The sequence below is a fragment of the Oreochromis aureus genome, linkage group 4 (genome assembly GCF_013358895.1).
Source record: "Oreochromis aureus strain Israel breed Guangdong linkage group 4, ZZ_aureus, whole genome shotgun sequence".
NCBI classification, from domain to species: domain Eukaryota; kingdom Metazoa; phylum Chordata; class Actinopteri; order Cichliformes; family Cichlidae; genus Oreochromis; species Oreochromis aureus.
This window is the reverse complement of record NC_052945.1, coordinates 11,516,251-11,543,215: the sequence shown is the minus strand read 5'-3', so window position 1 is coordinate 11,543,215 and position 26,965 is coordinate 11,516,251. Positions and strand designations below refer to the sequence as shown.

Here is a 26,965-nt window from a genome sequence, read left to right as displayed (position 1 = left end):
CGCTGGAGCCACACAAGAGCGTCGTCCAATCAGAGTGAAACATGACAGAGGGGGTGGGGGGGACCTGATCATGCGCATGAGCTTTGTCGATACGGAACTAGGCGGTGTATTGAGTGGCAGAGATTAGCTGTTAGCTCTCTTGAAAACAAGATAAAATATAAAGTCCTGTTTGGGCTTCAGCGCATTAGTTGAATTTCAAAGGTAATATGACGTTATGATATTGAAATACACTCGAAGGATGTTTTTATATTAGCATTTTAATTTTGTAATATGTTAATGCGGTAGCTAAAGGTGCTAGTTAGCATTGATTTGTTAGCTCGGGATATAAAATCGATACAGTTAGCTCAGGCACCTTGTAGTTTATAAAGTTATGGCTCCTGGTGTGCTTGCTGTTGAAGCTGTGTTTAACCCGTATATTTTTTATGACCGATAGGTCGCGGTGTCGTTGCACGGTGGGCTGTCATTATGTCCTGTCAGTTTCTGCTCCTGCTGTTGCTGAGTGTAGGAGTCTCCGCGGTGGAGGTCCAGCGTCCTCGCGGTGTCCCTTTGTCAAGTAAGCATTTATATCTTTAAACAAGACTAAAACGCATCAATTAGTTCACCGAACCTCTGGTAGTCAGCTTCTTGTAATGCGGAGCTTTCATGGCACTAATAAAATAAACTTGAAACCTCGACAGAACGGCAGTTTTATGAAGAGGGCAAACCCTTTACGTGCCTAGATGGCTCCCGGACCGTTCCGTTTGACAGAGTAAATGATGACTACTGTGACTGCCAGGATGGTTCTGATGAGCCAGGTGTGTATATCCTGGAGTCTGATTACTCTTTTCATAGAACGTTTGAATTAAGTAGTTGCTGCTAAATGCACTTGTGCTGTTTATTTTCAGGCACTGCTGCTTGTCCCAACGGCAGCTTTCATTGCACCAATGCAGGTTTCCGTCCAACCTTCATCCCCTCTTCTCGCATCAATGATGGGATCTGCGGTAAAAAAAAAAAAAAAAAAATTATTTTATTTTTTTTAAATCATGCTGACCACTATTTCTGTTCTTTTGTGTGGCTATGATTTCGTTCACACCTTGAATTTTTTTCTGCAGACTGCTGTGACACAACTGATGAGTACAACAGTGGTGCTACATGTCAGAACACATGCAGGTGGGATTTATACAACTTTATTAACTATTTTTGCTTTCACTTATACTTGCATATACATATTCAATGTTTTTGGTAGATGTTTTTTATTCAGAATGTTTTATATGATGTTTAACTTGCAGAGAGCTTGGGCGAAAAGAGAGAGAGAGCTTGCAGAAGATGGCTGAAATTGCAAAAGAAGGCTTTCTGCTAAAACAACAACTCATCCACGAAGCCAACAGGGGTCTAGAGGATAAGAAGGTTTGAATGACAAAACAACCTGTGGTCTTTCTGCAGTATGCCTCTGAAATATGAATCCTTAGAGTCATAATCATTTTGATGTAGAGATGCCGGTGCCTAACAAAAGACACTTGTAAGTGTTTACACCAGTTACCTCTTACAAACTCACATTTACATTCAGAAACCAAATATTAGACAAATTGTGCAAAAAAACCAAAACCAAAATAATTTAAAGTATCAAAATATGTTTTTGTTTTGTTTTGTTTTGTTTGTTTTTTAGGTTTTAACTAAGTTACTAGTGCCACACGTGCAATAGACTAGCTTTCTACGTGACCTGTTTTGGGGCTACATTCAGTACTTACATTTTTCTGGATTTCAATGTTAGGGTATCGTTTGCCTTCTTGAGTGATTTATTTATATTTTCCACAGTTATTGTGTATAGGTTAAATTGTTATATTTTATAATTTTCTCTCAATAGGCCAAACTTGGAGATGTTCAGGGGAGTAAGAAGGATCTGGAAGCAAAGGTGGAGGCTCTGAGAACAGTAAAGGAGGCTGCAGAGCAGCCTGAGAGAGAAGCTAAAGAGCGCCATCTGAAGGCCTGGGAAGGTAAACTAAGATTTAAAAGTATATCGCCATCTACTGTTTGTAATGAGCATGACATTACAGGTTCTCTAGTGTCATTTAAGTTAAATATTAAATATTGTTTGAGCCTGATTGTGTTGCGAGTATGGCTCATTCGCAACACATAGCAAGGTCGTTAATTAAATTTCCATATATAATTTTTTTTCTTTTTCTTTTTCCCCAGATCAAAAAGCTCTCATTCAAAAAGAAAAAGAGAGCGCTAGAATGGCTGAGGTGTTTCTTGAACTCGATGATGATGCAGATGGTTTGTGAGTATTGGCACCCTCCAGAATTGTTGGAACACGTAACAAACTGAAAAATATATCTGGTTAAACAGCTGGTGACATGCCATAGAGACCACTTTGGTAACAATAGCTACACCGTGAATTGATTGTAACTCTTTGAAGCGAAGGGTTGACATGCTATTTAATATATACACTTTGGCTGATCATTTTTCTGAAGTAATTTAGCATTTCTTGTAGCATTTGTCTTTATCCAAGTAATTTATGTTTTTGTATGCCATAGTGTGTCAGTGCCTGAGCTTTTGTCTCATTCTGAGCTCGACCCAGATGCAGACGGTTCCTTCACAGAAGCAGAGGCGCAGGTAAAATGGATTCTGTTTGTCTTCTGATAAAGTTTACTGGGTTTTAGAAACTGACACACATCAAAATGTGAACATTTCCTTTGTTTTGCATAGGGACTGTTGGGAGGAGTGGATAAAGTAGACACAGCAGCATTTGAATCTATCTGGAGTAACGTCAAAGAAAAATACATGTCAGAGGTAAGACACTATACTTCTTTCTTTTTTTTCTTTCTTTTTTTTTTAATAAACAGTAAATTTCATGTGAAATTCATGTAAATATTGTTGGCATCAGTCCAACGCAGACACCCCAGCACCAGAGGAAACTTCGCGTGAGGAAATAAACGAGCCTGTCTCTGACAACGAATCTGATCAGTACCCTGACGATGATATACCAGAGGATGAAGATGATGATGATGAAGAGGATGAAGATGATGACCGCGATGAGCATGACTATAAGGTCAGCTCACTGAATTTTTCATCAAACCTATGCTGGATGAGTCAGAGTTATTTTTGGAGTTAACTTATGTTTGATTTGCAGATCCCTCCTACAGCGAGGACTGAAGAAAAGAAGGATGATGATGAAGGAGCTATGCCTCCCTATGACCAAGAAACGCAGAACCTCATTGATGGTAAGAATGCGTTTAAAACTGAGTGACTCATCCTGTCCTGAGCAATAAGTATTTGACTCATCACAGATGTAGAAGCATGTCAGTTTGCATTTTAATGTTCTAATTTGAAATGAATTATTCATCATGTTTTGCAATAAATTGTATAGAAAAAGAATTAAATTCCCCAACTGTGTATCTTTTCTATGACACAAAGTTCATTACTTATGAAAGCATCAAGAGGAAGTCGTGATTTGCTCAGACCTTTTGTATGTTTGTGTGTGTTTATTGTGAGGTTGTTGTACGTGTATATTTGAAGTCTGTGCATCTGATTCCCAGCTGCTCAGAAAGCCAGGAATGAGTTTGATGAGGCTGAGAGAGCTCTCCGGGAAGTAGATGATCAGATCAGGTAAGTGCTCAGCCTGAATGTGAAGAAGCCTCTTTGCCAGTAATGCAATCAGCTTTTGTTAACGTAATGAGAGTTTAAATTTCAACAGCTGCATTAATTTTTATTTTTTTAACACAATCAGTGAGTTATTGTAATTGAAACCTGTAAATAAAGACTGTTTAATTTTGGATTTGGTATTTGTTTCAGGAACCTTGAGAAGGAAATCTCTTTTGACTTTGGGCCCAGTTCTGAATTTGCCTACCTCTATAGCCAGTGTTATGAGTTGACTACAAGCGAGTATGTATTGTAAAAAAAAAAAAAAAAAACGTATTATTTTTTTTAATGCTTTATATAATATTTATTATATATATATATATATTATATATATTTCTAAAGGTCTAATTTTGTCTGTTTCTTTCAGGTACATCTATAGACTGTGTCCATTCAACAGGGTGACCCAGAAACCCAAGTTTGGTGGATCAGAAACTAACTTAGGGTAAGACAATATCTGTTCTTTCTATTTCGCATGGCTTTGCTTGAGTCTTTGCTCATCCGTGTTTGCCACCATTTTCTTTGTGTAGATCCTGGGGGAAATGGGCTGGTCCTGAGGACAGCATCTATTCTGTAATGAAGTATGAACATGGAACAGGTTGCTGGCAAGGCCCCAGCAGATCCACCACAGTGAGTGACACCCAGCCAGGCATCATTTAATCTTTTCTGTCTTAAGTTGACCTTAAATAATTGCTGTTATTTTACAGAGAAATAATATAATTTGTTGTTTTTCCTTTTAGGTTAAGTTAACATGTGGGAAGGAAACTGTTGTGACGTCTACTTCAGAGCCTAGTCGCTGTGAGTACCTGATGGAGTTTACATGCCCTGCAATCTGTCAGGAGCCCCCAAACCTGGAAATATCGAGTCATGAGCACCAAGAACTCTAGATCTTTTTGATTAGTAAGTAACTCCCAACTTCTTAGTATTTGTAGCAAACCAATATCATCCTCCTTTCATGTCTTCCTGTCCATCCCTTTTATATATCAAATGTTTCTTATGGCCAGCATTGTTTAGAGCTGGCATATTTTCTTCGCTTAACCAAATTAAAATGTTGTACAGTGTGAAGGTTTAGCATTTCAGAATTTTTGGAACAATTAGGTAAAGCTTCATTTTAGAAGAAGAGCAGGCCAGCAGCAAGATCCAGGTGGTAAAGGCAAGTTCATAATAATTCATCGTAGTGATTAAGAGGGTTAGAATTAATGAATGGCAAGAACTTAATGATGTCCTGTAAGGGTAAGATGAATGCAAACAGTGCTACAGTATTCCACATCAGCACTCTTACAATAGTGCATACATCCTTTACTGCACACAGTTGGAACTTTAGAGCTTCTGGCTGTTTGAATGATGTCACAGGTATAAACATTGCTACCAGCTCAGATTCTAATCTGATTGTAAAATGAGTTCTTATTTTTAGAAAGTAATTTAGGGTTTGTTGTTGAATCACAGTTACTGTCACACATTTCATATCACAGCGATATAGTGATATCAAAGTATAAGTTTGCTCGCAAGCAGCCCACAGATGTCGTAAATGGTAAACAGATATCCGATACAGTTTTTCTTGAAATAGAAAGTGATGTAATGCTGCAAATTATGAAGCGTGGTTAATCTTATGGTAATAGGGATTCTTATTAGAGATGCACCAATAATATTAAAATAAAAATTTGGACAGTAGCTGATACTGAAGTTTAGGGGTTTGTTTTTTTTTCTTTTTTTTAATAGTTTTGGTTTGTATTTATAGATAAATGTTACTGACTGGCTAGTGGCTATAAATTAGGCGAGTATCTGCCAATCCTGGTGTTTGCCAGTTACATCGGTGCATCTCTAATTGATCTGGTACAGCAAAATAAAACTTGAATGTGTCATCCTCTAACATTAACATGGCATCCATCTCGAATGTAAGCAATAATTAGGAGGCATCCATGCTGCAGATGCTTAATCCTCAGGAATGAAACCATTAGGGTTCAGTGACTAAATTGTTCTTCCTTTTATTAATAACAACAAAGACACGACTTAGGCAAACAAGCCATTGAAATAAACATGTATGTGCTCCATCTTGCAGGTTGTTCTCAAGGGACCACAGTCACTACAGCAGTATGAAGTTGCCATGCTGTGAGCAGCATCACCTTGGTGTTGGTTAACAATTAAGAATAAATTCCAATGATTAGTTTCTCATTCACTGCAGTAGCATCATCTAAATTTCCAACTTCCAGTGCTACCTGTTTATTTGAGGCTGTTTCTGTCCATTGTAGTGTCATTCCATTATTTTGAAATAAACTTCTTATCGTGCTGTTAAATTTTGTGTACCAGTGCTTTTTTTGTCAGAAATAAACTTTCAAATCTAAATAACTTTTCTTATGATCACAAAACATATGGATATATTAGATATATCCAAACCTATTGATTATTAAATGTTTAACTGAAGAGCTGGTGGAAATGTGTCATTTAAAAAAATAATTCAATGTGCGTTATTGTTGCAATTATCGAAACACTCAAGCCAACAAACCAGCCTTACTGAATGTGCATGCGATTGTAAAATGACATTTTAATAGTGTTTTGACAATCAGTAAAAATCGAGCCGCTTGTATTTGTAGCTTTTATTTTATTTTTTTTCTGGCATGTAAAGTACAAATAATTAAACAATTCCATGAAAAAGTCTTCAAGCGTCTTCAGCTGAAATCCCAGTAATAAATATCCTAGTCTAAACTGAAAGGTTTTTTTTTTCTTTGTTAAATTTTGACATTGTTCATTTGGTCATGTTTGGAAGTATGAGATTTTGTATTTTTTTTCCGCAGACCATTGGTGTCAGCGGAACTGTTTTGATCATTTTCACCTTTGATTTGTTCTACCATTCCAGGAAAAATGTAAGAAAAACATCACTAAGTTACTGCGTCCCCTCTTCTAAATAAATAGACACAAAATACAGTTGGTTGAGAAACAGAAGGACCACTCACCCCTTCAGTACCTAAAGACTCCCAAGGAAACCTTCCTGTAGCTTTTCTGAGCTCTGCACTATTTTGTTGGAGCTCCTGGTTAGGTTTCCAATTGTGTAATGAGGCTCAAGAAGCACAAATTGATATTGAAATCGATACAGGTGATCTCAGTATACAATGCAGCTATGTAAACTGAACCCCTAATATCCCATTTTGTAAATCAAACCATCAGCATGAACAAGAAAGCTTCTTGTGAGCATATCAAATCAAATCCCTCCCTTCCTGGCTAGTTGAAGGACCCTCAGATGGGCCAAAGCCTGGCTACAGGGGCTGTGCCGTGTCTCAGGGGTTCACCGAGTGGTTGAAAAAACAAGACTGTGATAAGATTAAATAATTAAAAGATTTTCATTTAACAAGACAAACAGAACACAGGCAGTAAAGGCATAACATCTAGCACAAAGCATGTATGTTTATACACTTCAATTAGTTAAATATAGCAGTGCATTCTTTGACTATGGAGAACGTTTCCAAATCGTACTTCTAAAGCTGTTTTTCTATTTGTCCCCCTTTTAAGAAACGAAATGGTGTAACCACAATTTTGGCAAACTTAAAATCTTTTAAACTTGCAAATATAATGAAATAAACCATAAATATACACAAAACATACTTTATACGAGGCAATAATAATAATCATAATAAATAGTTTTTAAGTTAACAATAAGTTAAAACTACAAGCTTAAAGTCGCCCAAATAATACAAGTTTGTTGGCGCTATTTTGAATTTTTTCTGTTTAAATTATTTTATGTTGCAACAAAAGCTACCACAGACTTTACAAACACAATTGAACACAGATTGATTGAAAGAAAAAAATCTAACTAAGTCTAAAATCTGCATACACTGTAAACTGCAACTAATTAAATAATGGAAGAAAAATAACAAACTTTACCCAATCAGTGCAACCAAACATAATCTTTGACCCATGTGTGTTCTCTATGGAAACATCAACAACACAAATACACTAATTTAACATGTGAGTCTTGATATGTAAATGAAATCAATAAATTACAGGAAAAATGATATTTGAAATTGACATGGGCTAAAACTGATGATATATTAGACAGTATTCCTTTCAAGGTCATTGAGAATTGCTCTATTAAGACAGCCAAATAATGCAGTTTGAGCTAGCATGGTCAGAGCACAAATTAGGGGCTGAGGAAGTGATTATGGCAATTTTGAGATCAGAGCTCTCATTGCTTGTTTGATTTCTTAACGAGTCTGTTCGTTTTTGCTCCTTTCACGATTCCGCAAACCATTTCAGTGTGACATTTAATTTCTTTTTTAAAAAATATATATCATTTGTTCTCAGTCAATATAAAAACAAAGCACATTGCACTTACTGTTCCATAGGAAAGTTTTTTTGTCTTTTTAAATGATTATTGTTGTTGCTCAAGCAGTGTAGTACTGTTTCCTGCCATTGTCCTTGGCTCTTTGCTGTACATCACATGTAGGTCTTCGTATAGACTGTGTATGAAAGGTCGTTTTGGACTGCGGGTTTGGTTTCTTGGGTTGACTGTTCTACATCGGACATGGCTGGGTAAACAACTCCAGCTGCAGCTCAACGTGGCCTGTTATCTCGGTTGTTCCTAACGTCTATCACTGGTCTCACCAAGTGCTCAGTCCTACTGTGCTATCTCTTTCAAATTGCATGACCAAAAATAGCTAGATTAGTCCTTTTATGTGGTCAGCTCTGGACACGCCACCAACAATCATTCAGAGTATTTCAGGGGATGAAACAGCATGAGTCAGATTGAAAGATGCCTGTGTAAGTATTTGAAGTGGTGCAACGGTTTTGAAGGATAAATTAGTCACAAGACAAAGCGGATGATATAAATGTCGGGGGAAATATTATAGGAGGATGCATTTTTCTTTCGTCGAGAGGTGAACTGATTCATCGCATTTATTTTTGATATGCCTCTTATCATTCGGCGTCTGCATGAAAGGTGTGCAAATGGGATTGCTTGCATCTGTCACTTTTGGTTTAGTGATTTAAAGATTTATAAATGTAAACTGATATGCGCAACTTATACGTTCAAAAAGTAATGATAACTGAAATTGTAGAGGGTCCTTATTCAATAAATAACATCGATTTGTACAGCAATTACTCAGAGAATATTATAGTTGGTCTTAATTGAACCTTCTTGTACTGACTTGCAAAGCAATTCTTTGGCAAAACTCAAATCTATCTAATCGTAAAGACTCATGCTCAATCTTCGTTGTGAATCTGCGTCACTGTTTCAATCTGCATTTTACTTTTTTATTTAATTTTGCAAGCAGCTTATAGAATTTTCCAGCTGGGTGATGAGCTGGGCTCATTGCAGCTTTATCTGGGATTCTCAAGTCAAAGAACTTCATTTCACTGCACCATCATTGAAGCAACACTGTACACAAATTCAGGACAAGAGATGTGTGTGTATGTGTGTCTAAGCAGTCAAAAGTATAGATATGTCTGTCAGGTTATACCCCCAACTGTTTACCTGTAACTTTATTTTTTTCTCCATCAAATTTGTTCTTGTTAGGTTCGGTTTCAATCGTCTTGATATGGTTAGACAGTTAAGTTTGTATGAGATACATTGTTCCTTCGCCCCCTCCCCAAATCCCCACCCATACACCGCATGCTTGTTCCCCCTTGCTCTGCAAAGATCAGAGGGTTTAAAATAAAGCCATGCGATGTCCCAATTTTTCCAAGCTTAAGAATCTGTAAAAATTCAGCACAAGGTCTTGTTCCTTTGTATGTATAAAAATAGATTTATCTCTAATGTAATCCTTTCAAAGAGATCGTCCTCTTTGGCTAACACAGCGTCATTTAGAAAAGCAAAAAGCAAAAATGTCTTGAATATAGTTGACCTTATTTAATCTATTATCGTGTGCAGTTGTCTTGATATTGAAAGACATTAGCTCTCCCCCATGGTAAATCATCAGTCTGGGCTCTAACAGACATTTCAACTAGACGGGTTGGCCTTAATGTTTCATCAAGGGTGCCATAAATAATCTTCATGCAGTTGGGTTGGGGATATTTTAGAAATGCTATTTTAGTGGTTGTGCCAAACAGATCTGAAGCAAATAAATAAATACTTTTCTGTTGTAAACAGAAGTATAATTATGACACTTTCTTTTCTGCAAGCTTGATTTTGTGCAGTCATCTCTTGATAGGGCAGGAGTTCAAAGTTTCTGCAAAGCTTTTGTGAGAATCAAAGGGTTTTAAAGTAAAACTGAGGAGCGTTTAGCAAAGTTGGAGGAGCTGTTAATATTTCTCCTCACTGGATCAGTGATAATCTTTACATTGCTGGATATCATCACTCGCAGACATGACTCTAAGTCAACTTTAAGTGCTCAGTCTTTAGGAACTGCAGTTTACTTAATCTGCTCTATTCATATTTTTACCCATATATTCTACTGAAATGTAAAACTTTGACCTCATTTGTTCAGGGAGCTTCTATCTGTGCACTCAAGAATAATACCGGTGCTCTTGAGTTTTTGCTCATCTGTGTTGTTTCACAGCAGACCTGCTTTGGCCGTTGTTGAGTTCACAATTTTTCAGTAGTAACCCTTTTTTTTTTTTTCAAAAGCATTTAAAATTGAAACAAATTGTCTTTGTCTTCTCTTGACCTTTTGACAAAGGATCTCATGCCGGATGATGGCTGACGGAGCGAAGTACAATCATCTGAAAATGATGCAAATAGCAAAAAAACACCGGTATTTCCCTTCGACGTGGCTGTGTTATGGTGAAACACTTTTCATCTCGCACTCTTCTCTCTCATGGCCACCGGAGACTTACTAATGAACACTGTCACCATGGGAGCCCTGCCACTCTGCTCTAAGTTCACAGACAGTCTGCTTGTATTAGATCCATCTTAAGGACCGATTAGAAAAAATACAGCTTTACTGGACTAAATATGTGTAAATCTTCTAGTTACTGAACTGTGTTTCTGTGATACATAAGTGTACTATTGTGTTGTTTGTTGTGAGACTGTGAGGGAAAGTGATTCTGATGGCCTTCGAACTACTCTTTTCTGTGACCAGTATTCACTAGTTAACCTAAATCATATTGGGTCTGAGCTGAACAAGCCCAGATAGGGTAGAGAAACTGCCTTTACGCTAGGCACCACCTAATGCAGGTCAGGAAACAGTAGTCAAAGTTTCTAGAAAATGCTTACATACTCGGCTATTATAACCACCTTAAATATTGAATATATAGTTATATTTTAATAGACGTATATAAGAGAACACTGTTTTTTAATTTCATTTTCTTTGATCTAAAAAAACTTGCTGATTCAAAATGCCCAAGTGTAAAAAAAGTGACTACATTCTCTCCAGCGAGATAATGGGAGAGATGGTGGGGTAAGAGTTTGGGTAAATTGCACATATTTCGTTCACTTAAATTGTTTGATCGTTTTGTTCATCAGTTGTCGCTATTTGCCTGAATTCAATCAAAGCACTCAGTACACATTCTCCGTCACATTCGTTAGACTGTCTCCTAAATAGATAGCTCTTGCCCCTACCCAACAAACCAGCTACGTACCCCTTCTAATTCAATCCAGGCAAATACAGGGAAGGACTAGCATGTTGTGTAAAGAGAAAAGAAAAACTCCACTAGTGTGTGTTTACTTGAAACTCTGACTTGTGTATGCTTGCATATGGATATGTTTGTGTCGTGTGTGTGCATGTATGCATGTATCTGCGTGTCTGTGATTCCGTTTTTATGAATTTGTGTGAGAGAGACTCAGTCCAGGCCCATGTAGAGTGATGGCACAGGGAGCTGCTCTCCCTGCAGGTCGAAGGAGCTGGCGGCAACAGCCTCTCTCTCTCAGGCCTTGTGCTGCTTACTGGTCTTGAAGGAAACCTGCAGCACGCGGTCACCCAGGCGATAGCCGTTAAGGCTAGCAATAGCCATGGCAGCTTCATCGTAGTTGGTCATGGTGACAAAGCCAAAGCCCTTACATTTGTTGGTGGTGAAGTCACGGATGACCTTGACATTGGTGACTGCACCGAAAGGCCCGAAGAGCTGCCACAGGACGCTTTCGTCCGCCTCAGGGGACAGGTTGTACACAAAGATGCACCAGCCGGCTCCAGTTGGACCGGTAAGGTTGACGCCGGCCAAACTGGTCATGCTGTCAATGGTGATGGGTGAGAATCTGGGGAAGAGAGTGGGAGAACTACCATGGGTGTCATTCTGAAGTTCCACACAGCATTCAGTGCTCTATACTGTCTCTTATGAGCGTGTGTCTTTGAGAAATGTTAACGCTTGTAGTCAGGCATGGAGTCAGGGGACCCCATCTCCTTCCCCTCTCCTGCACAGTTATGTAGGTAAATATGTGTGGGCACCACAGTGGCTCCAAACTACCTGCTTTCATACAAAATGACACTGTGAGCCCTGAGACAAGACACCCACACAATCTGCATATTTTCTCATTTTCTCTGCTGACCAAAGCCTCTGGAAGAATTAAACACATGAATCACGATGTTCAACGGAAATCACAGTATTGAACAAAACACAGAAACCTAGAGAGGGATGAAAAGCAAATTGGAATCAAATCATACAAAAACTGGAGCAAACAGAGGAGACGCAAACGGAATCTGGTATGTCCATGCTGGTGAAAAAAAGGGGACATTAAAGCAACTGAAACTGACAATGTTAGTTCATAAATAAATACATAGAAATTATTTCTATTAATCAAAACAAAAGAACAAAAGGTTAAACAAAGCCATGCCAGAATACCCTGCTGTCGGAATGCTGCATCATTGCCTAATGCAATTACAGATAGTGTTTTGTTGGCTCAGCTGCTTCTGTAGCATGGTTAAATGGGTTGTGGGCATTAAGAATTATGGCTAGTATCTGATTTTGAGATGAAGTCAGCAGGTGGTATTCCGGGCACTTTGTTTGAGATTTTATTTTGGCATGGATGCTTTTGAAAGTACACCTTTGGCATTTACCTCTTGACTCCGTAGCTGGCGTTTAGTAAATTGTCGAGTCTGCAACGCAAGAGGGAGAATGAAGGGGATGCAGAAGTTAGTTATGAGATCTACAAGGAAGGGGGGGCTTTCATGTTAACATGTTGCTCCTTCACCAGCTGGCCTCCAGAGGGCATCCTTCACTGCAGCGTAGTCCCAAACCATCCAACCACAAACTGATGATGTGTCAAATTGGCCTGCTGGTTTTTATTTAAGCTCCAGAGTAATATGTTATTTTACATCTACTTATTCAAATTAAGTATTCATACTGAGCAAGTGAGCATTCCAAATCTGGGGGTGTCTACAGTTTGTGAAGTCCCTTAAAAATATTTCATGCTGGAAGCCTTGGAAAACTTTTTATTCATAATTATCCACATAGATGTGGATAACATCTATCATTATGATGCCTAAATGCCTATTAAGTATAGGCGACATTCATTTAACTTTACTTTTTTTGTTGTATTTGGGAAAAATCTGGTTTCTTACATTGGTTTTGAGCTGTTATTTGGATCGGGTCCCTTTCCCAGTGAAGGGATCACACTGCAGTGTAAAAGAAAGTCAGAGAAAGAAATTGAGAAGGAGGGACACCATATTGCCATTTCCTTCTTTACTAGAACGTAAAAAAAATAGCTTAATATGTATTATAGTGACAGACAATATGTTATTTATTCTTTAATCATTCTCTGTATTGTTAAACTAGATCACATTTACTAATTTGTGAATGTGCCACTTCAAAAATATTCAGATGCATTTACTCTTAGCCATTCTCTGATGTAGTTTAGAAAAACTTGCTGACTTGGCTACTGACACAGTAATGATATTCCATGTCTTACTAAAACAATACAATGCTGACACACTTGCAATATTACAAGTTGGATTTGCTATTATTGAGTTTGCTTAAGCTCAACGACAGAGCAGGATAACCTGTGACTTGGCCTTGAAATTATATTTATTTACAGACTATCTGTTGGTTAGTAAGGGACTCATACATCGGGTGGTATGAGGTTGGTAAAGGTTCAGTACCTGAAACGCTGAGTCTGGTGGTGGAGGGGTCCCGTGTAGCGACGAGCAGCAGTCTGGTACAGCTGAGTCAGTAAGGCCTGGCCTGTCTTCTGGCTGGGGTTGTTGGCGAACTTGACAGTGATGGGCTCGGCAGCACCCAAAGGCTTCTGTCCGTTCAGTCCTTTGATGGCCTCCTCTGCTTCATTTCTCTTGTCAAACCGGATGAAGCCCACTCCTCGTGATATGCCTGCTCCGAATAGCAAAGCAGGACAGTGTTACTACCTTGGCATCAGTGTTGCTTCCTGCAAGCGTGACTGGTCTGACACGGGCTGCATTGATATATAGTTTATCCCAAAAAACTGACTGACAGTACCTGTAACTTGGTCCACTAAGATCCGTGAGGTGATGATCCGACCATATTGGGAGAACAGCTGTTCCATGTCCTTCTGGCTCATTGTTTTAGGGAGTCCGCTAACATAAAGGTTGGCATCGCGAATGGAAGCCGAACTAGGCCGGGCATACGATACCTATAACACACAATATAACATAATCGCTGTGTTTTGTTTTTTGTTTTGTTTTTTGTTTGGAACAATTTATAGCAGAAAATAGAGGAAGAAGGAATAGCAGAATAAAGAAGAACCATCACTTTGACTGGAGGCACATGTTAGCTAAAACTAGACTGAGTTTCCAAAAAAATAGTTGCGATTTCTCCTTGTTTGACATTTACAGACCCAGTTGTCTGTTTGGTGTCTGTGGACTTAATCAGAGTCATAATGAGAGCATTGCAGACATGCTATAATGGCTGTAACCGTTACCCACACCGAGTGTCAGCTTTGTTTTGTACTTAAAAAAAAAAATCAGCCTTAGTTGATATATTTTCCTGAATTCACCAGTGACTTAATTAGTGCATGGCCATTTTCTAATACATCTGTGTTTATATCCCTTATGGTTTTCTGTTGGTCTACTTTCAGAACATTTTGAGTTAGTGGTGCAGAGCGGGATCTAATTGGCTGTAAAAGCAATAGACATGTTCTCATTTTTGTGTTTATAGGAACACGTGAGCACTTCTGTGACAGATAGTCCAGTCCAGTGCATTGTTAAAAGTGGTGTGTTTGTGTGTGATGGAGAGACAGAGTGAGTGTTGTCTGAGATAGGCTGAGCTGCCCTCCCTGTCCTGCCTCCTTCCTTTGTCTCTATTCTCCGGGGAAGAACAGCTCTACAGGCAAACAGCAAACAATGTGATTGCATCACAAGAATTGCAAGATTCCCAATAACATATAAACGTGGTTTTCACACACACCCGCGTGCTATTTGTCTGCATGTATATGGTGTAATGAATGCAAATGTATTTAGAAGTAGTTGCACTATTCTTTAGTTTGTTCTGACACAAAGAAAACAGTGATAACAAGTGCTACACATATATTGTAGATATCTTCAGTGTGAATACAGGTGTTCTGATTTTATCCATCACTCCTAAGCACTAGTGTCTATTGTGCACACAGATGGACTGTATGAGCAGGAGGGTTGTGTGTTGGAGTGATTAGGGTGTTCTGGACGAGTCAGGGGGGAGTCACTGTGTTCGGGGAACAGAGGCTGCCCTATAATTAACCCTCTCGCTGTCGCTCCCACAGTACAGATGGTGCCTGAAGCCCATATGGCCTCTAATCCTGTCATTGGCATTCTGCTCTTTGAGCTACCCCCTACCCTTCTACTGTTGCCCCCACCCTAACACCTTCACCCCTTTCTATTGAAGCTTCCCTCAAAATCAGGAAGATGAAACCGGTCTATGGCCGCATGAATTATTTTTGAGATTTAAGAATAAATTACAAAGCAGTTAATTACAGACAGAGTCATCTATGTATAGATACATTAAATATGAATGATCTTATATGATTAACATTGCAGTGTAATAATTATCATGACAGTCTCATTACTCCTGCTCTAGAGTGAAAATAAATTCACAAGGTTATGTGCAGTTTTAATATAATATAAAATACGATTTGTCTGTCTGTTTATCCAAAAAGTAAGCCTATACAGTCTGTGACTTCAAGCGAATTGTTTGATCAGCCATAAGCCATTTTGAAGGACAGCTGTTTTAGGATCACCTGCTCTGCTCTTTCAAAAATTTGATTTTTCAATCCTGCAGTTCATCTCAATCTTTGATCTTCTTTTATTGTGTTCGGGGGATGGAGAGAATCAGTTTTTATGCCCCCTCATCTGATTTTGGGACAAAGGAGCCCCCCTAATTAGCCTAGATTGGAGGCAGATGGGCTAACCTGGACTGACCCTCATGCACCACAGTCAGGCTTCCTAATTACATTTCCATCACAATAACCTTTGCATGCTGTCCGCCCCTTGCTTTCTGACCTCCACTCTCTCCTCCTCTTTCAGCCTTTCCCTCACTCCCTTTGTTCTAGCCTTCTGCACCCTCATCCCCGTTTTCTTCCCCTCCCTCTGTCACGTCTGTCACTGCCTCTTTCAGCAACCCCCTTGACAAAATCTACACTTCCTCTCTCTGTCTAGCATGCTGTGAAGAATAAAAAAACCGAGAGCAAAATTTGTTCAGTTCTGCTTACCTTGATTGTTTTAGTCTGCAATTTGAGACCATTGAGTGTGTTAATAGCCTTGTCTGCATCATTTGGGTCGACATAGTTTACAAAGCCATATCCCAAACTCTGTCCTGGAAACAAAGAGAAAGATATACATGAAGTTTGGGATTCTCCAAAACAACAAACGAAAAGCATATTTTTTGGCATGTACAGTGTTTTGCACCTGTTATCTTGTCTCTGACTAGCTTGCAGGACTCAATTTCTCCAATGCTACCAAACAAACTTTTGAATTCTTCCTGGGTCATGTTCTGAGGCAGATAGTTGACGATCAGGTTGGTTTTGCTGTCATCTGTGGAGCCGTTTGTGCTGATGACTGGGCCGTTAGGCAGACTGGTTCCGCTTGGACCGTTGGACACCTGGGTTTCCATGGTGCTGATTATCTGCTGAGGAAGAGGGTGGAGTTAGATTCATAATTCACAAAGAGACACGGTGGTGATCGGCGCTGATATAAATACAGTATTTATCACACCATTTTACAAATGCAAATATAACCGCGCACACAGACTGTCCACTTTGTCACTGTCAGAAGGAAAGGTCAGAAATCAGCAATGCTAAAATGGAGACGGATACCAGGTCTGATTTATTATCCCCCACCCACCCCCACTGCACCCCATATTTCCTCCTCTCTCGCTGTCTGCCTCTGGTCCTGCAGATGTCACAGTCCCTTTTCCCTTTCTCCTCCCCTCCCCCCACTCTTTTCCAGGGTCAAACACCATTACATCATTACACAGAGATGGATAATAGTGATGGTAGTAGTGTGTGTGTGTAAGGTTGGCAAGAGACTGGGGGGAGTTAGGAGTGGCAGAGGTCGAGATTATGGACAAAGGGAAGAAAGCGGCACTGTTAAATGGATTTGGTGCTACAATAAAAGGAGAATACCACGGTTTGGTTAAAAGATAAATCAGGATTACATGTTTGCTCTTCTGCCTTTGTGTTTCCTAGTGGTCAGCTGACAGTGGAGTAAGGGTATGGGTTAGTGTACAGTACTATGCTCATGTCTGCTGTGTTGCTCTGGTGTGCACCATCTTGCTTAACGTCAGCCACGCGGGATTTTAAGGAACATCTGTTTGGTTGCAAACAAAACTTCCTGAATTATTTTCCACCCACTCACTCACAAGCAACACCTACTGCTTGGTGTTTAGAGAAACATATCTGGCATAAGCCTTCATAGGAAATGACCGTGAACTCTGTTCACATTAAACTACACTGAACTGATGGAGATAATTCAACTGTATGAGATTACTGTGGTAGTCTTACATACCATGCTTTAAAAATAACCACCTAAATGTGTAAGTCTATGATTCTCACATTTACTTATTTTTTTAACTTAAGGTCTAAAGTCATTTAATTGGATTTGATTCCCTTCACTTGTCAAAATAAATGAGCATTCATGTTTTTGAATCATGACGCTAAAACGATCACCTTTATAGCATGGCCCTGCTGTGCCTTTGCAGTATATTTCTGAGTATAAAATTTCAGCTTTTATGCAGCTCAGTAACTCCATAAATTGTCTGAATAAATAACGCTTGCGTGGTGGTGGAGGCCAAAATGTAAATTTTGATGTCAGATTGCTGGATTGAGCTGCTGCAGAACTGGGTGGGTGTTATGCAAGTCAAATGGGCTAAATGAATCTTCTCTTGGATGCTTACAGTGTACTCAAAAGCAACAAAGGGACTTAATTAATGAATCCTCAAAGTTATTTTGAAATTTGCATGCTTGATGGAGAACTTATTGTAGGTGTCCTTGAATCACTAAACAGTATAACAGGAACACATATTTATCTTTAGCTCTTTGAAGCATGTACTTTTAATGGACAATTGATGTTATTTTAAAAATATTTTTCTTTATTGGAAAAACCTGGATGGTTAGCAGACAGAATTGACTTGTAACCTCATGTCATCTCTTCTAAAACAAAAAAAAATATCATTGTTTCTGTGTTAGGACTCATTTTACTGAAAAGGACTCATTTCTTCCTTTGTGTGTTTAATGTATTTGTCATTTCATGTGCTCTCCTTCTTTTTCTAGTCCCTCTGAATAGGTCTGTCTAATGAAACCTGCTTTTTCCCTTGCTTCTGTGACCGGCTGTCTTGCTTTGAGCCTCACCTTGACTCACGTTGCCCAGGTAACAGCCCCTCAAAGACTGCATTGTTTCAAATGGCTGAAAAAGCTTTCTTACTGTAGGCTGAGTGTGTGTCTGTTCTCATTAGGAGCGCACAGGTTAGACATTCGTCCGCCTTTTATTCTGTGTATTGTATGGCTTTGTAGGAAATATAAGTAAGTCAGATTGACAATGACAAGGGGCGAAGCAGCACAGTGACAGAGTTAAAGCAGCCTAAAAATAAAATACTTCAAACACACATCTACGCACAAACAGCAGATGACATAAAATAGCAATCTGTCAAGCAAAGGTTTTGATGTCCAGCTGTAATGGCAAGTGAATATCACTTGCGTGCCCCTCTAAATGATAATGAGTTACACGTCTTGACAAAATAAGGTGGAGTCAAGCGGTTATGTTATTCATTGTAATAATAACCTAGTACATTGTTGTGTGATGTGATGCATCTGACTAACAGAAACACAAACAGCTGAATGTGTCCCAAATATGACATTTCGAGGGAGGGGGAAAAAAACAAAAAACATATTAGAGCAAATTTGACTCGCCAACGAAAATAACCCTCAGCATGGCAGAGCACACATTCCCAGTGAACAGTGTGAAGTTATATAATTCACAGAGCCACCGAGGAAAGGGCTGGGCTCAGAGATTGGCTGACACAAGCAGCAACTGAGATTAAGATTTTCATATAGAAACCGAGAGCAACAGCATGCTTGGAAGTTATTTGAAACAAATAGAATTTTTTTTAGGCTGTCATATTTCATTTTATACACCACCAACAATAAGCAAATACTCTGGATTGCAGTAACCCAATTACTGTGTAATATAGAGAAATTACTGGGATGGGTGCACAACAGCATGAATAATCGCGATATGCTATAACTATACACATACTCCAGCTAGTGACTCCAGAGAGTTTTAAGTATTGGTGACAAATACAAAGATCTCTCCAGGGCTAGTTAGATTTCCTAATTGTGTAAATCCTTTGCTGCCTTTCATTACCCATTTTTCTGAATCACTGTCTAAAAAGAATGAAAACAAGCCAAATAAAGACAATTTTTAAAAATATTTTGCTGTGGTAGCTCTGTGTGTTCCCCCACCTCGACTGCTTTCGTCTATTTTGGGGTTCTGCGAGATCTCCCTTAATATTTAATGTACTGCATCAGCATCGCCTACACATGGTCCCAGACTTGCACGCAAACAAGAGTCCTGCCTCCACTGCCAAACACATGAACCCAGACTTGCACGCAAACGAGAGCCCTGCCTCCACTGCCAAGCACACATTCCACCTACACGGTACACTATTAAATTACAAAACACAGAAGCATTACAAGACTAAATGTAAACGCAGTTTGTGTTCTCTGTCTTCTGATGCATATAAACAGCTTCCCCAATTCATTTCTGCTCCAAATGCACTAAAGGACTCCAGGCTATAATGTACGGAAGAATAACACTTTCCCAGTTTAGCTCATAACATGGGATTTACCACATTAGAGGTTACAGTTTGGATGTAACATCTAGCGTTTTGACACAAAGGTCACGCAAGGGAATTATAAGCTCAGTGTAGCGGTAGATTCACTTGCCCTGCCTGTGTTATGTGTATCTTTACATCAGTTATAATGCACAGTAAATGTATTTAGATAGACACGGAATTAGAATCACAACTAAGATTTCTTCTTTTAAGACATAACCTGTCCCTATTTCACATTTTAATGCGTTATGTAAAGATTTTTTGTTTTTGAATTTTTCTTTTTTCTGGAAGGCATGAATCAAAAGTAAATGCAAGGCTAAAGTGTAAATGAGCCTTCTAAATAACACAGATTACAGGATTATCCCAAACAAAGGGCATTAGCCACACTCTCTGCAGCTTAAGGGATCATGGTGGCAGCTGTAACACAACAGGACGACATGTGTCACAGCTCATGTCAGCCATGCGCTCAGACTCCATCCTATTCTCTACTCCACAGACTACAAATGAAAGATTTCTAACAGATATCAGCTCTCGGAGGAGCGCCTGTGCACCGCTTTGATAAAATCACAGCAGACAAAGGCGAAGGAGAGAAATCTTGCAAGTCCTCGTAGCATGCGGGTCGCTATCCAGCGTGCTGAAAAAGGGAGTGGCTTTCGGACGGTCTCATTTTGAGGCCGGCGATGGCCGTGAATCAACCGAAGACCACCGAATCCTCATTATTATTATTAATAATGGTTTTAATTCGAAGTACGAGCAAAAACAATAAAAATAAAAATAGGACAATAACAATTAAAGTATGATAAACGCAAAACAGAAAATCTAGATTTGTCTTTTTCTCTTATTTCTCCCTGTTTTAAAAAGCCAAGACTTGTGAGCTCTGCAGGCATTCATGAACCGGAGCGCCTGAATAAACGTATTGAAACGACCAAACAAAAGAGCCACCCGTTCCTCCTCTTCTCTCTCGCAGAGGCTATGGCAGCGCTATGAATATTAATGTAAACAGTGGCGCTTTGTGTCGTGGCCAGGGGGCTGCAGGACTCTCCGGGAACAATGATTGTTACAGTCACCAGCTCCGAGTTAAAAAACGCCACGATAGGTCAAATATAAAATCCAAAGTATTTATTAGCGCTTTAAAATGGGTTACTTTTCCTCTTTTAGAACGGGGCTCTTTTAATTATTTGTTTAATAACTGCCTTTAACATAAAGCACTCTTGAATTCATTATATGTATATATATATATATATATATATATATATATATATATATATATATATATATATATATATATACTTAATTCACAATTATATATATTTTTAAAAATGAACTGTCAGATAAAATATAGAATTATTTAAGTCTTTATGAAATTATCACTGTCGTTGTGTTAGGATTTTGCAAACAGGTAAATTCTATAGTCTCAGAGGAAGATATGTACTCTATCTCGGCCTGCTGGGTTTATTTGTTGTTAACGATATAAAGTGGTGGGCAACAGGGCATTTAACCGCTTATATGAATGGGATTTTACGTCTCGACCTAGGACCCAGCATAGTTGTAAATAAATGACATTAAGCCTACGCTTACAATCGTTTAAACGTTTTATTTCTGACGCCAGGCTTAAAGATTCACGTTTAAATCTGTGCGACTTAAGATCAAACAGCTGCTTTTACTGTGATGTCCTCGACTGTCCTTGTCCTTGAATTGTGTAAGTGCCTTGGAAAGGTTATCTGACTCAACGCTTTTATTTGCTTGGCACTGCGGTACAGGCATGGGAGACTGCGGACCATGTGGAGGGGAGCCACTGTCGGTGTGACACTGTCTAGGCCTGCAAAAGGACAATAGGTAACGTACAGAGCGAAGAGAAACCACAAGTGCAATTGGAAACGAGACAAAAAGTGGACAACAAATCAGACCGATCCTGTCCACCTCCGTGTTGCACACTTTTTCTGAGCAATATTTCAAATTCCTTGAAATGATCTTACAGGTCCTATTTTTTTTTCGAGGACTATCTGCCTGTCGTCCTGTTTCCTCTGAGTGTTAAATAATTTATTTTGTGTACTATTATTAGCCATAGACTGAGCAGCCTGAACAGTTTATCATGTTTAAATATGTCAAGCTCTAATTAATAATTACGCAATTCCCAAAAAACGAATTTATTTATTTTTTTATCTTTCACTCTTATAAATACATACTGCTCTCCTGCGCGCAATATTAAGCTTTTTATCTTCAGCCTTTACGCTTATTCTCTGTTTCTTAGTTATTCATTTGCTTCAATAATTTTATGCAAACGTGTCTGGTCTTAATTCGCCTGTTTGGATAAACTGCATTCAAGCAGAGCATTTGAAGAGGAAAAGCTGAATAGGTCGTTTGAGGCTTCAAGGCCCTTGTTGGGTGCTCAGGTCCAGCAGACACGCCCAACCCGACCGTCGGCACACAGCAAAGCTAATTTATCAGTCTCCTTTCATCCGACGAGCGCACTGCGAGCAAGCATGGCCATCTTGTAGCCTACGTGAGCGCTGTGAAACTCGGAGAAATGCGCTTAAAATGGAGATGTCCGTGTGCGGCCTTTACTGTCGCGGCCTCTGAGATTTCCAGCCCATTTACTCGGTTACATCGCAACGAGAACCCGGAGGAATTTGGACTTTGTCTGATTCAATGCTAACCAATGGGTGCGTAATCTCTCTCCTCCCCCTCCCTCTCACGGAGTGACTCGACCCTTTTTTTCCCCTCCCTTTGCCTCGCTGGATGGGCCCTCAGCCTCCGAGGCATCATGTTTTGTCTCAGAAAGCCGTCTCCAGCATCCTTGTTCTGCACCAGGCAGAGAAAGCCCGTCCTCCCCCCGCGCTGAACCGCCTCATGGCATTTCTCCCTCTCCATCACTCCGATCCTGCAGGATTCCTACATCTTGACTGCTTATTACGAAAGAACTATAACCAGAGCTGCGACATTTAGGCACTTGTAGTAGCTATGATGCTAAAACGTAAAACGTGTGCTACAGAAAATGGCAGGAAAAAAGAAAAGAAAAAGAGAATTCTTTCAACGCGGAGGATGACTGCAGGCTGGAGCGCAGCCGGCATGGCGCATCACTCAGTATGAGATTACTAACTGCCTGTATTGATTGTTAATCTTATCGTAATAATAAGGCATCGCATATTGGACTTAAACTTTTGACATTAATCCCAACACTCGTGTATGTCTTGGCATAACCACAGATCTGGGTTTTAATCTCAACAAAAGAAGCATGTTACAGCAAAAAAGATGTTACATGGATCTGTCTACGACTAGCTGCATCACATGTGTACACAAAGGGACTGAGATAGAATGTAAGCTACAGCATCTCCCTCACAAATATAAGAGAAATAGAGGCATACGTACAGTAACCATTCTTGACGTACAATGAAAGAAATCTAGGTCCTCCTTTGCACTGGTGTTGAATCTGAAGACTGAGTCTCTTATATGCTCTTCGGCCTTTATGTTATTTGGCCCTTATGTTCTGTCAGGAGTCAAACTTAAAAGAAAAAAAAAGAAAAAAAGGAAAAAAATACAATCTTCGCCAAGGGATCTCAGCCCTCTGAGATTGTATGTGTCCTCTATAGGATGAAATGAGGAGAAAGGGCTTTTCTACTGGATGATGATGAGGGAGAGCGTTCTCTCCGAGTGGCGTGGGTGATGGTTCAGAAAAAAAGAGAAGCAGTGATCCTCAGCAGGGTGTGTCCAGGGGAGGGTGTTCTGGTTCTGCTGTGTTTTTGTGTGTAATTCCTTGCTCCTCTCGCAGTCTCCTTCTGTGCCTCTGCTGCAATGTTCTTCTTTTATGCGTCCTCCCGGCTGGCAGAGCGCGCTGCTGATTGGCTATTTGTGCAGGGAGGGTACTACATGGCAGCCATTGCAATGCGCTCGTCTCCCATTATCCCCTTCAGGAGAGATCACCAAGAGTCCTCCCCCTCTTCCATCCCTGCCCTTCCATCTCTCCACTCCCTCCTTCTCGCTGCCCTTCCTTTCTTCCTGCCCCCCTCTTCACACACACACACGCAGAGCAGTGTGAATAGGGCTCCACCTGCACTTTCAGAACAGATGGGTGCAGAAGAAGACAGTGGACTTGTCTCTCTCATTCCCCACACTTTGCACTCACTTCGGCCTCAGCACAGCCCCTTCCTTTCTCTCTTAGTCTTCATTTAGGCCTGCCTGACACCATAGCAAACAACTACGCTCCATAGGCCTTTGTCTTTCCAAATAAAAGCAATGTAGAGTGAAGATCAACAGACTTTCTGAGTCCACATTCATAGTTTGTATTTACAGAAATAAAGCAAAAAGGAAGACTAGAGAGCTATGCCACAATTTGGCATGAATTGCAGATAGACACAAATCCTAAGATCCATACGATGGCTGATGATTTGTGGACATCTCATATGCAAGGCAGATGGTTAACTATAGAGTCAGGTGCAGACTTGGGAATAACAAATTAGATACCCCTCAAATTAATTCAGCTCTTTTCATTTAAAAGTTGAGAAAGGTACAGTTGTAGCTCATATCAAGCTGTGCCAAATAGTCTTTTTTTTTTCCTTTGCTTTATGATCAGAAATGTGGCCGGCAGTGATTTTCGTCTTGCTTTACGATTCCAATATCCCCATCCTTAGTAGTTATCAGCCCTCTCTGCCCACCTCCTGCTGCTCCCTCCTATGTCCCTTGCTGTGTGGTGAGTGCTCACTGAGACATGCTGTTTGGGCTCATCTATAATGCATCCCCTGCCCCGGGACATCATGTGTGACAAATGACCTATTTCTGTGCAGACCCCCATAGGGCCTTGACCTGAGGGGGTGGGTGGGGTATGCGTGCGAGTATGCATAAATCAGTGTATGTTTGTTTATTTGTGCATGAGGCTATGGTTTTTGTTGATGTGAGGAATTGAGATGATGAATGAAGGTTGGTGCCGTGCGTGGAATTAATGCCTCCTGTGTCTTTTTTAACTGCGGATGAGTAGTAAAAGTGTGCCGATTGGTTCATCTCCTCTGCTTTGCTCTCCCTAAGTGACACCGAGGAACCTTCAGGTATCTGTGGTGTTGCCATCTGTGGGTGGATGTTGGCTTACTTTCATAAGAAAATACAGGGCAGGAATCAGAAAGAACTCATTTCCTTTTACTTTGTGTCTCTTACTGTTCTTCACACCTTACAGTCCCGATCACTCTTGTAGACCCCCCTCTTCCTTTCTGTCATTGTCCCACAGCTCTCTTCCAGTTAGATTCTGAACATGGGCTCTGTCTGATATTTTACATAATTGCCTTACATAAGTAGCAAGCTTGGCTCAGAGCTTGGATGATATTAGCGGAGATGAATATTGCATGAGGAAAGCACTCGTTAAGCGTTAATAAGAGGATAGAGATGGAGCCCCACTGTCAGTCTGTCTTAACCCCGCCCCCACCGTTCTGACAAGCAGTGACTCAACTCAGCCTGGATGCGTTGGAGCCTTTGAGTCAGTTTGTTAGAGAGGGAGAACAAGAGTGTGCATGTGTGTGCAATAGCACACATGTGCGTACGCTTCTACTGGCGTGCATGGACCTCTGAGGTGAGACGACGAGATTCAGTCATTAGGTGCTTGTGTTTTTTCCATCTTTGTTTGCTGAATAAAAGCGGCTCTTGTAACACAAAGGCGCCCAGGACTGTCAACTGACTGCAGGCCCACTTACAGTTCACACTTAATGTGAATAAATGGGCTTAATTGTGGCCCCTCATTAGAGCCCTGGTTAGTAGCACGGCAGCTGAATCCTCCTCTGTGAATAAGAGGGCATTTGAAGCTTCTATTGTGTATTACTGAATCAAAGGATCAAGCATTGGTTTTGCTTAAAAACCTTTTTGTTATTCCACTGATTATTTTCTTATTGTTGAGGGTTCTCCACTAGTGGTGATTAGGAGTCTTGTTGGGGTGGTCCTTTTCTCTTTGTATATCGTGGAATGCACCTTGATGCCAAAGAGCTGAATAAAATTAATACACTGATTCTGAAGGCCGTCAGCATTCATAGGAAGCTGCTAACTCTTCAAATAGCCTAGAAAGTACAACAGGAGCAGAAATTGATGCATCTTTTATGATACATTTTTATATATACAGTAGATCTGCCAATACAGTGATAAATATGTTATATATTAGACATCTGGGTGGTGAATATAGGTTTGTTGAAGAATTCAGGTCTAAATTCGTTAGGTTGGATTTTCTCTTCTTCATCTTTTTTATTCTCACAGTATTACGTCAAAAACCAGTGCCTGTTGCCATTGCCCTGTGGTAAGGTAGTGGCCTTGTGTGTGTGTGAGAGAGAGAGAGAGACATAGAGAGAGAGAGAGGAGACAGGCGGAGTGAGAGAGTGACACTATGACAGCGTATCTGGGGGATGGGTAGGCTGATTCAGCCTCAGGTCTGGTTAATGCGGTGGTCTCTCCACCAGGCCTGACTCTTGGCAGTCCAGGGTTCTGTGGCAGCAGCAATGAAGCAGTTCTTGCTTTCAGGAAAGGTTCCAAAAATAAATTAGCCTCTTTTTGAAAGGACATTTGTTGATAATGGCAACTGGCCTAATTCAACCCTTTATGTATTATTTGGCAATTTTCTTGCAGTCTCCCTCATGGGTTCACTCTTGCACTTTTTCTCTGTCTCTCTCCTCTCTTTCTCTCTATATCCCTCTCTCCCTCTGTCTGTCTGGATGTGTTGTCTCTGGGCTATTATTAGAGTAGACAGGCTGGTGGGAGGAAGTCTCTGAAGTAGACGCTCTTGTCATTTTTTTTATTTATGTATTATATTCTGCTTTCCATGTGCCTGTTTAATTCTCGGTGTACAGTATCTGTCTTTTGTTTGTATTAAGTGTAGGTGATGCGTTTAACCTCTTTAGACAATGTAACTGTTCCACATTTTTATCATTTGATTAAAGGAAATATCGCACATATGCTTGTCCCTGTGATTATCTGCTAATCATAACGTTATTGCTGTTACTGATGTGAATTCATGTGGGTTTGAGGAAGGACTAACCTCCTTTAGTGAGACCATGTATTACTCAAAACCTTTTTAAATATAAAGCCGTGCTTATGAATCTTTCATTTTGTCCTGTCTGAGGTGGTATCTGGGGAGAGACCTTAAATACACAAAGCTCTTAGACATTCTCTTTGTTTCTTTTCTCGCCTCAGTTCCTGCTGCTCCATTTCTATCTGACATGGAGGAAAAATCATACATGTGGCACAACAGCAA

At 40.0% G+C, this 26,965-nt stretch overlaps 2 protein-coding genes across 9 annotated transcripts; one reads left to right on the top strand and one right to left on the bottom strand.

The window, feature by feature from the left end:
- The first annotated feature begins 63 nt into the window (after positions 1-63).
- On the top strand, positions 64-5,909 carry prkcsh (protein kinase C substrate 80K-H). The gene is made up of 18 exons (XM_031741272.2): positions 64-201; positions 434-553; positions 678-794; positions 885-980; positions 1,092-1,149; positions 1,269-1,386; positions 1,844-1,973; positions 2,173-2,257; positions 2,514-2,592; positions 2,686-2,769; positions 2,864-3,028; positions 3,110-3,200; positions 3,516-3,585; positions 3,772-3,861; positions 3,986-4,060; positions 4,146-4,245; positions 4,356-4,515; positions 5,675-5,909. Exons 2-17 carry the CDS (start codon positions 466-468, stop codon positions 4,500-4,502), a joined length of 1,593 nt encoding a protein of 530 aa, XP_031597132.1. The 5' UTR covers positions 64-201; positions 434-465; the 3' UTR covers positions 4,503-4,515; positions 5,675-5,909.
- elavl3 (ELAV like neuron-specific RNA binding protein 3) lies at positions 5,675-23,907 on the bottom strand. 8 transcript variants are annotated; one of them, XM_039611226.1, is made up of 8 exons: positions 23,119-23,907; positions 16,329-16,548; positions 16,133-16,236; positions 13,930-14,083; positions 13,578-13,806; positions 13,041-13,094; positions 12,537-12,575; positions 5,675-11,737 (listed from the first exon to the last, which is right to left on the bottom strand). In XM_039611226.1, exons 1-8 carry the CDS (start codon positions 23,125-23,127, stop codon positions 11,410-11,412), a joined length of 1,137 nt encoding a protein of 378 aa, XP_039467160.1. In that variant the 5' UTR covers positions 23,128-23,907; the 3' UTR covers positions 5,675-11,409. The 8 variants fall into 8 exon arrangements, with proteins under 8 accessions (XP_039467160.1, XP_039467159.1, XP_031597155.1 ...); XM_039611225.1 differs by having other exon boundaries at positions 5,675-11,758; positions 13,578-13,803; XM_031741295.2 differs by lacking the exon at positions 13,041-13,094 and having other exon boundaries at positions 5,675-11,758; positions 13,578-13,803.
- Positions 23,908-26,965: the final 3,058 nt, after the last annotated feature.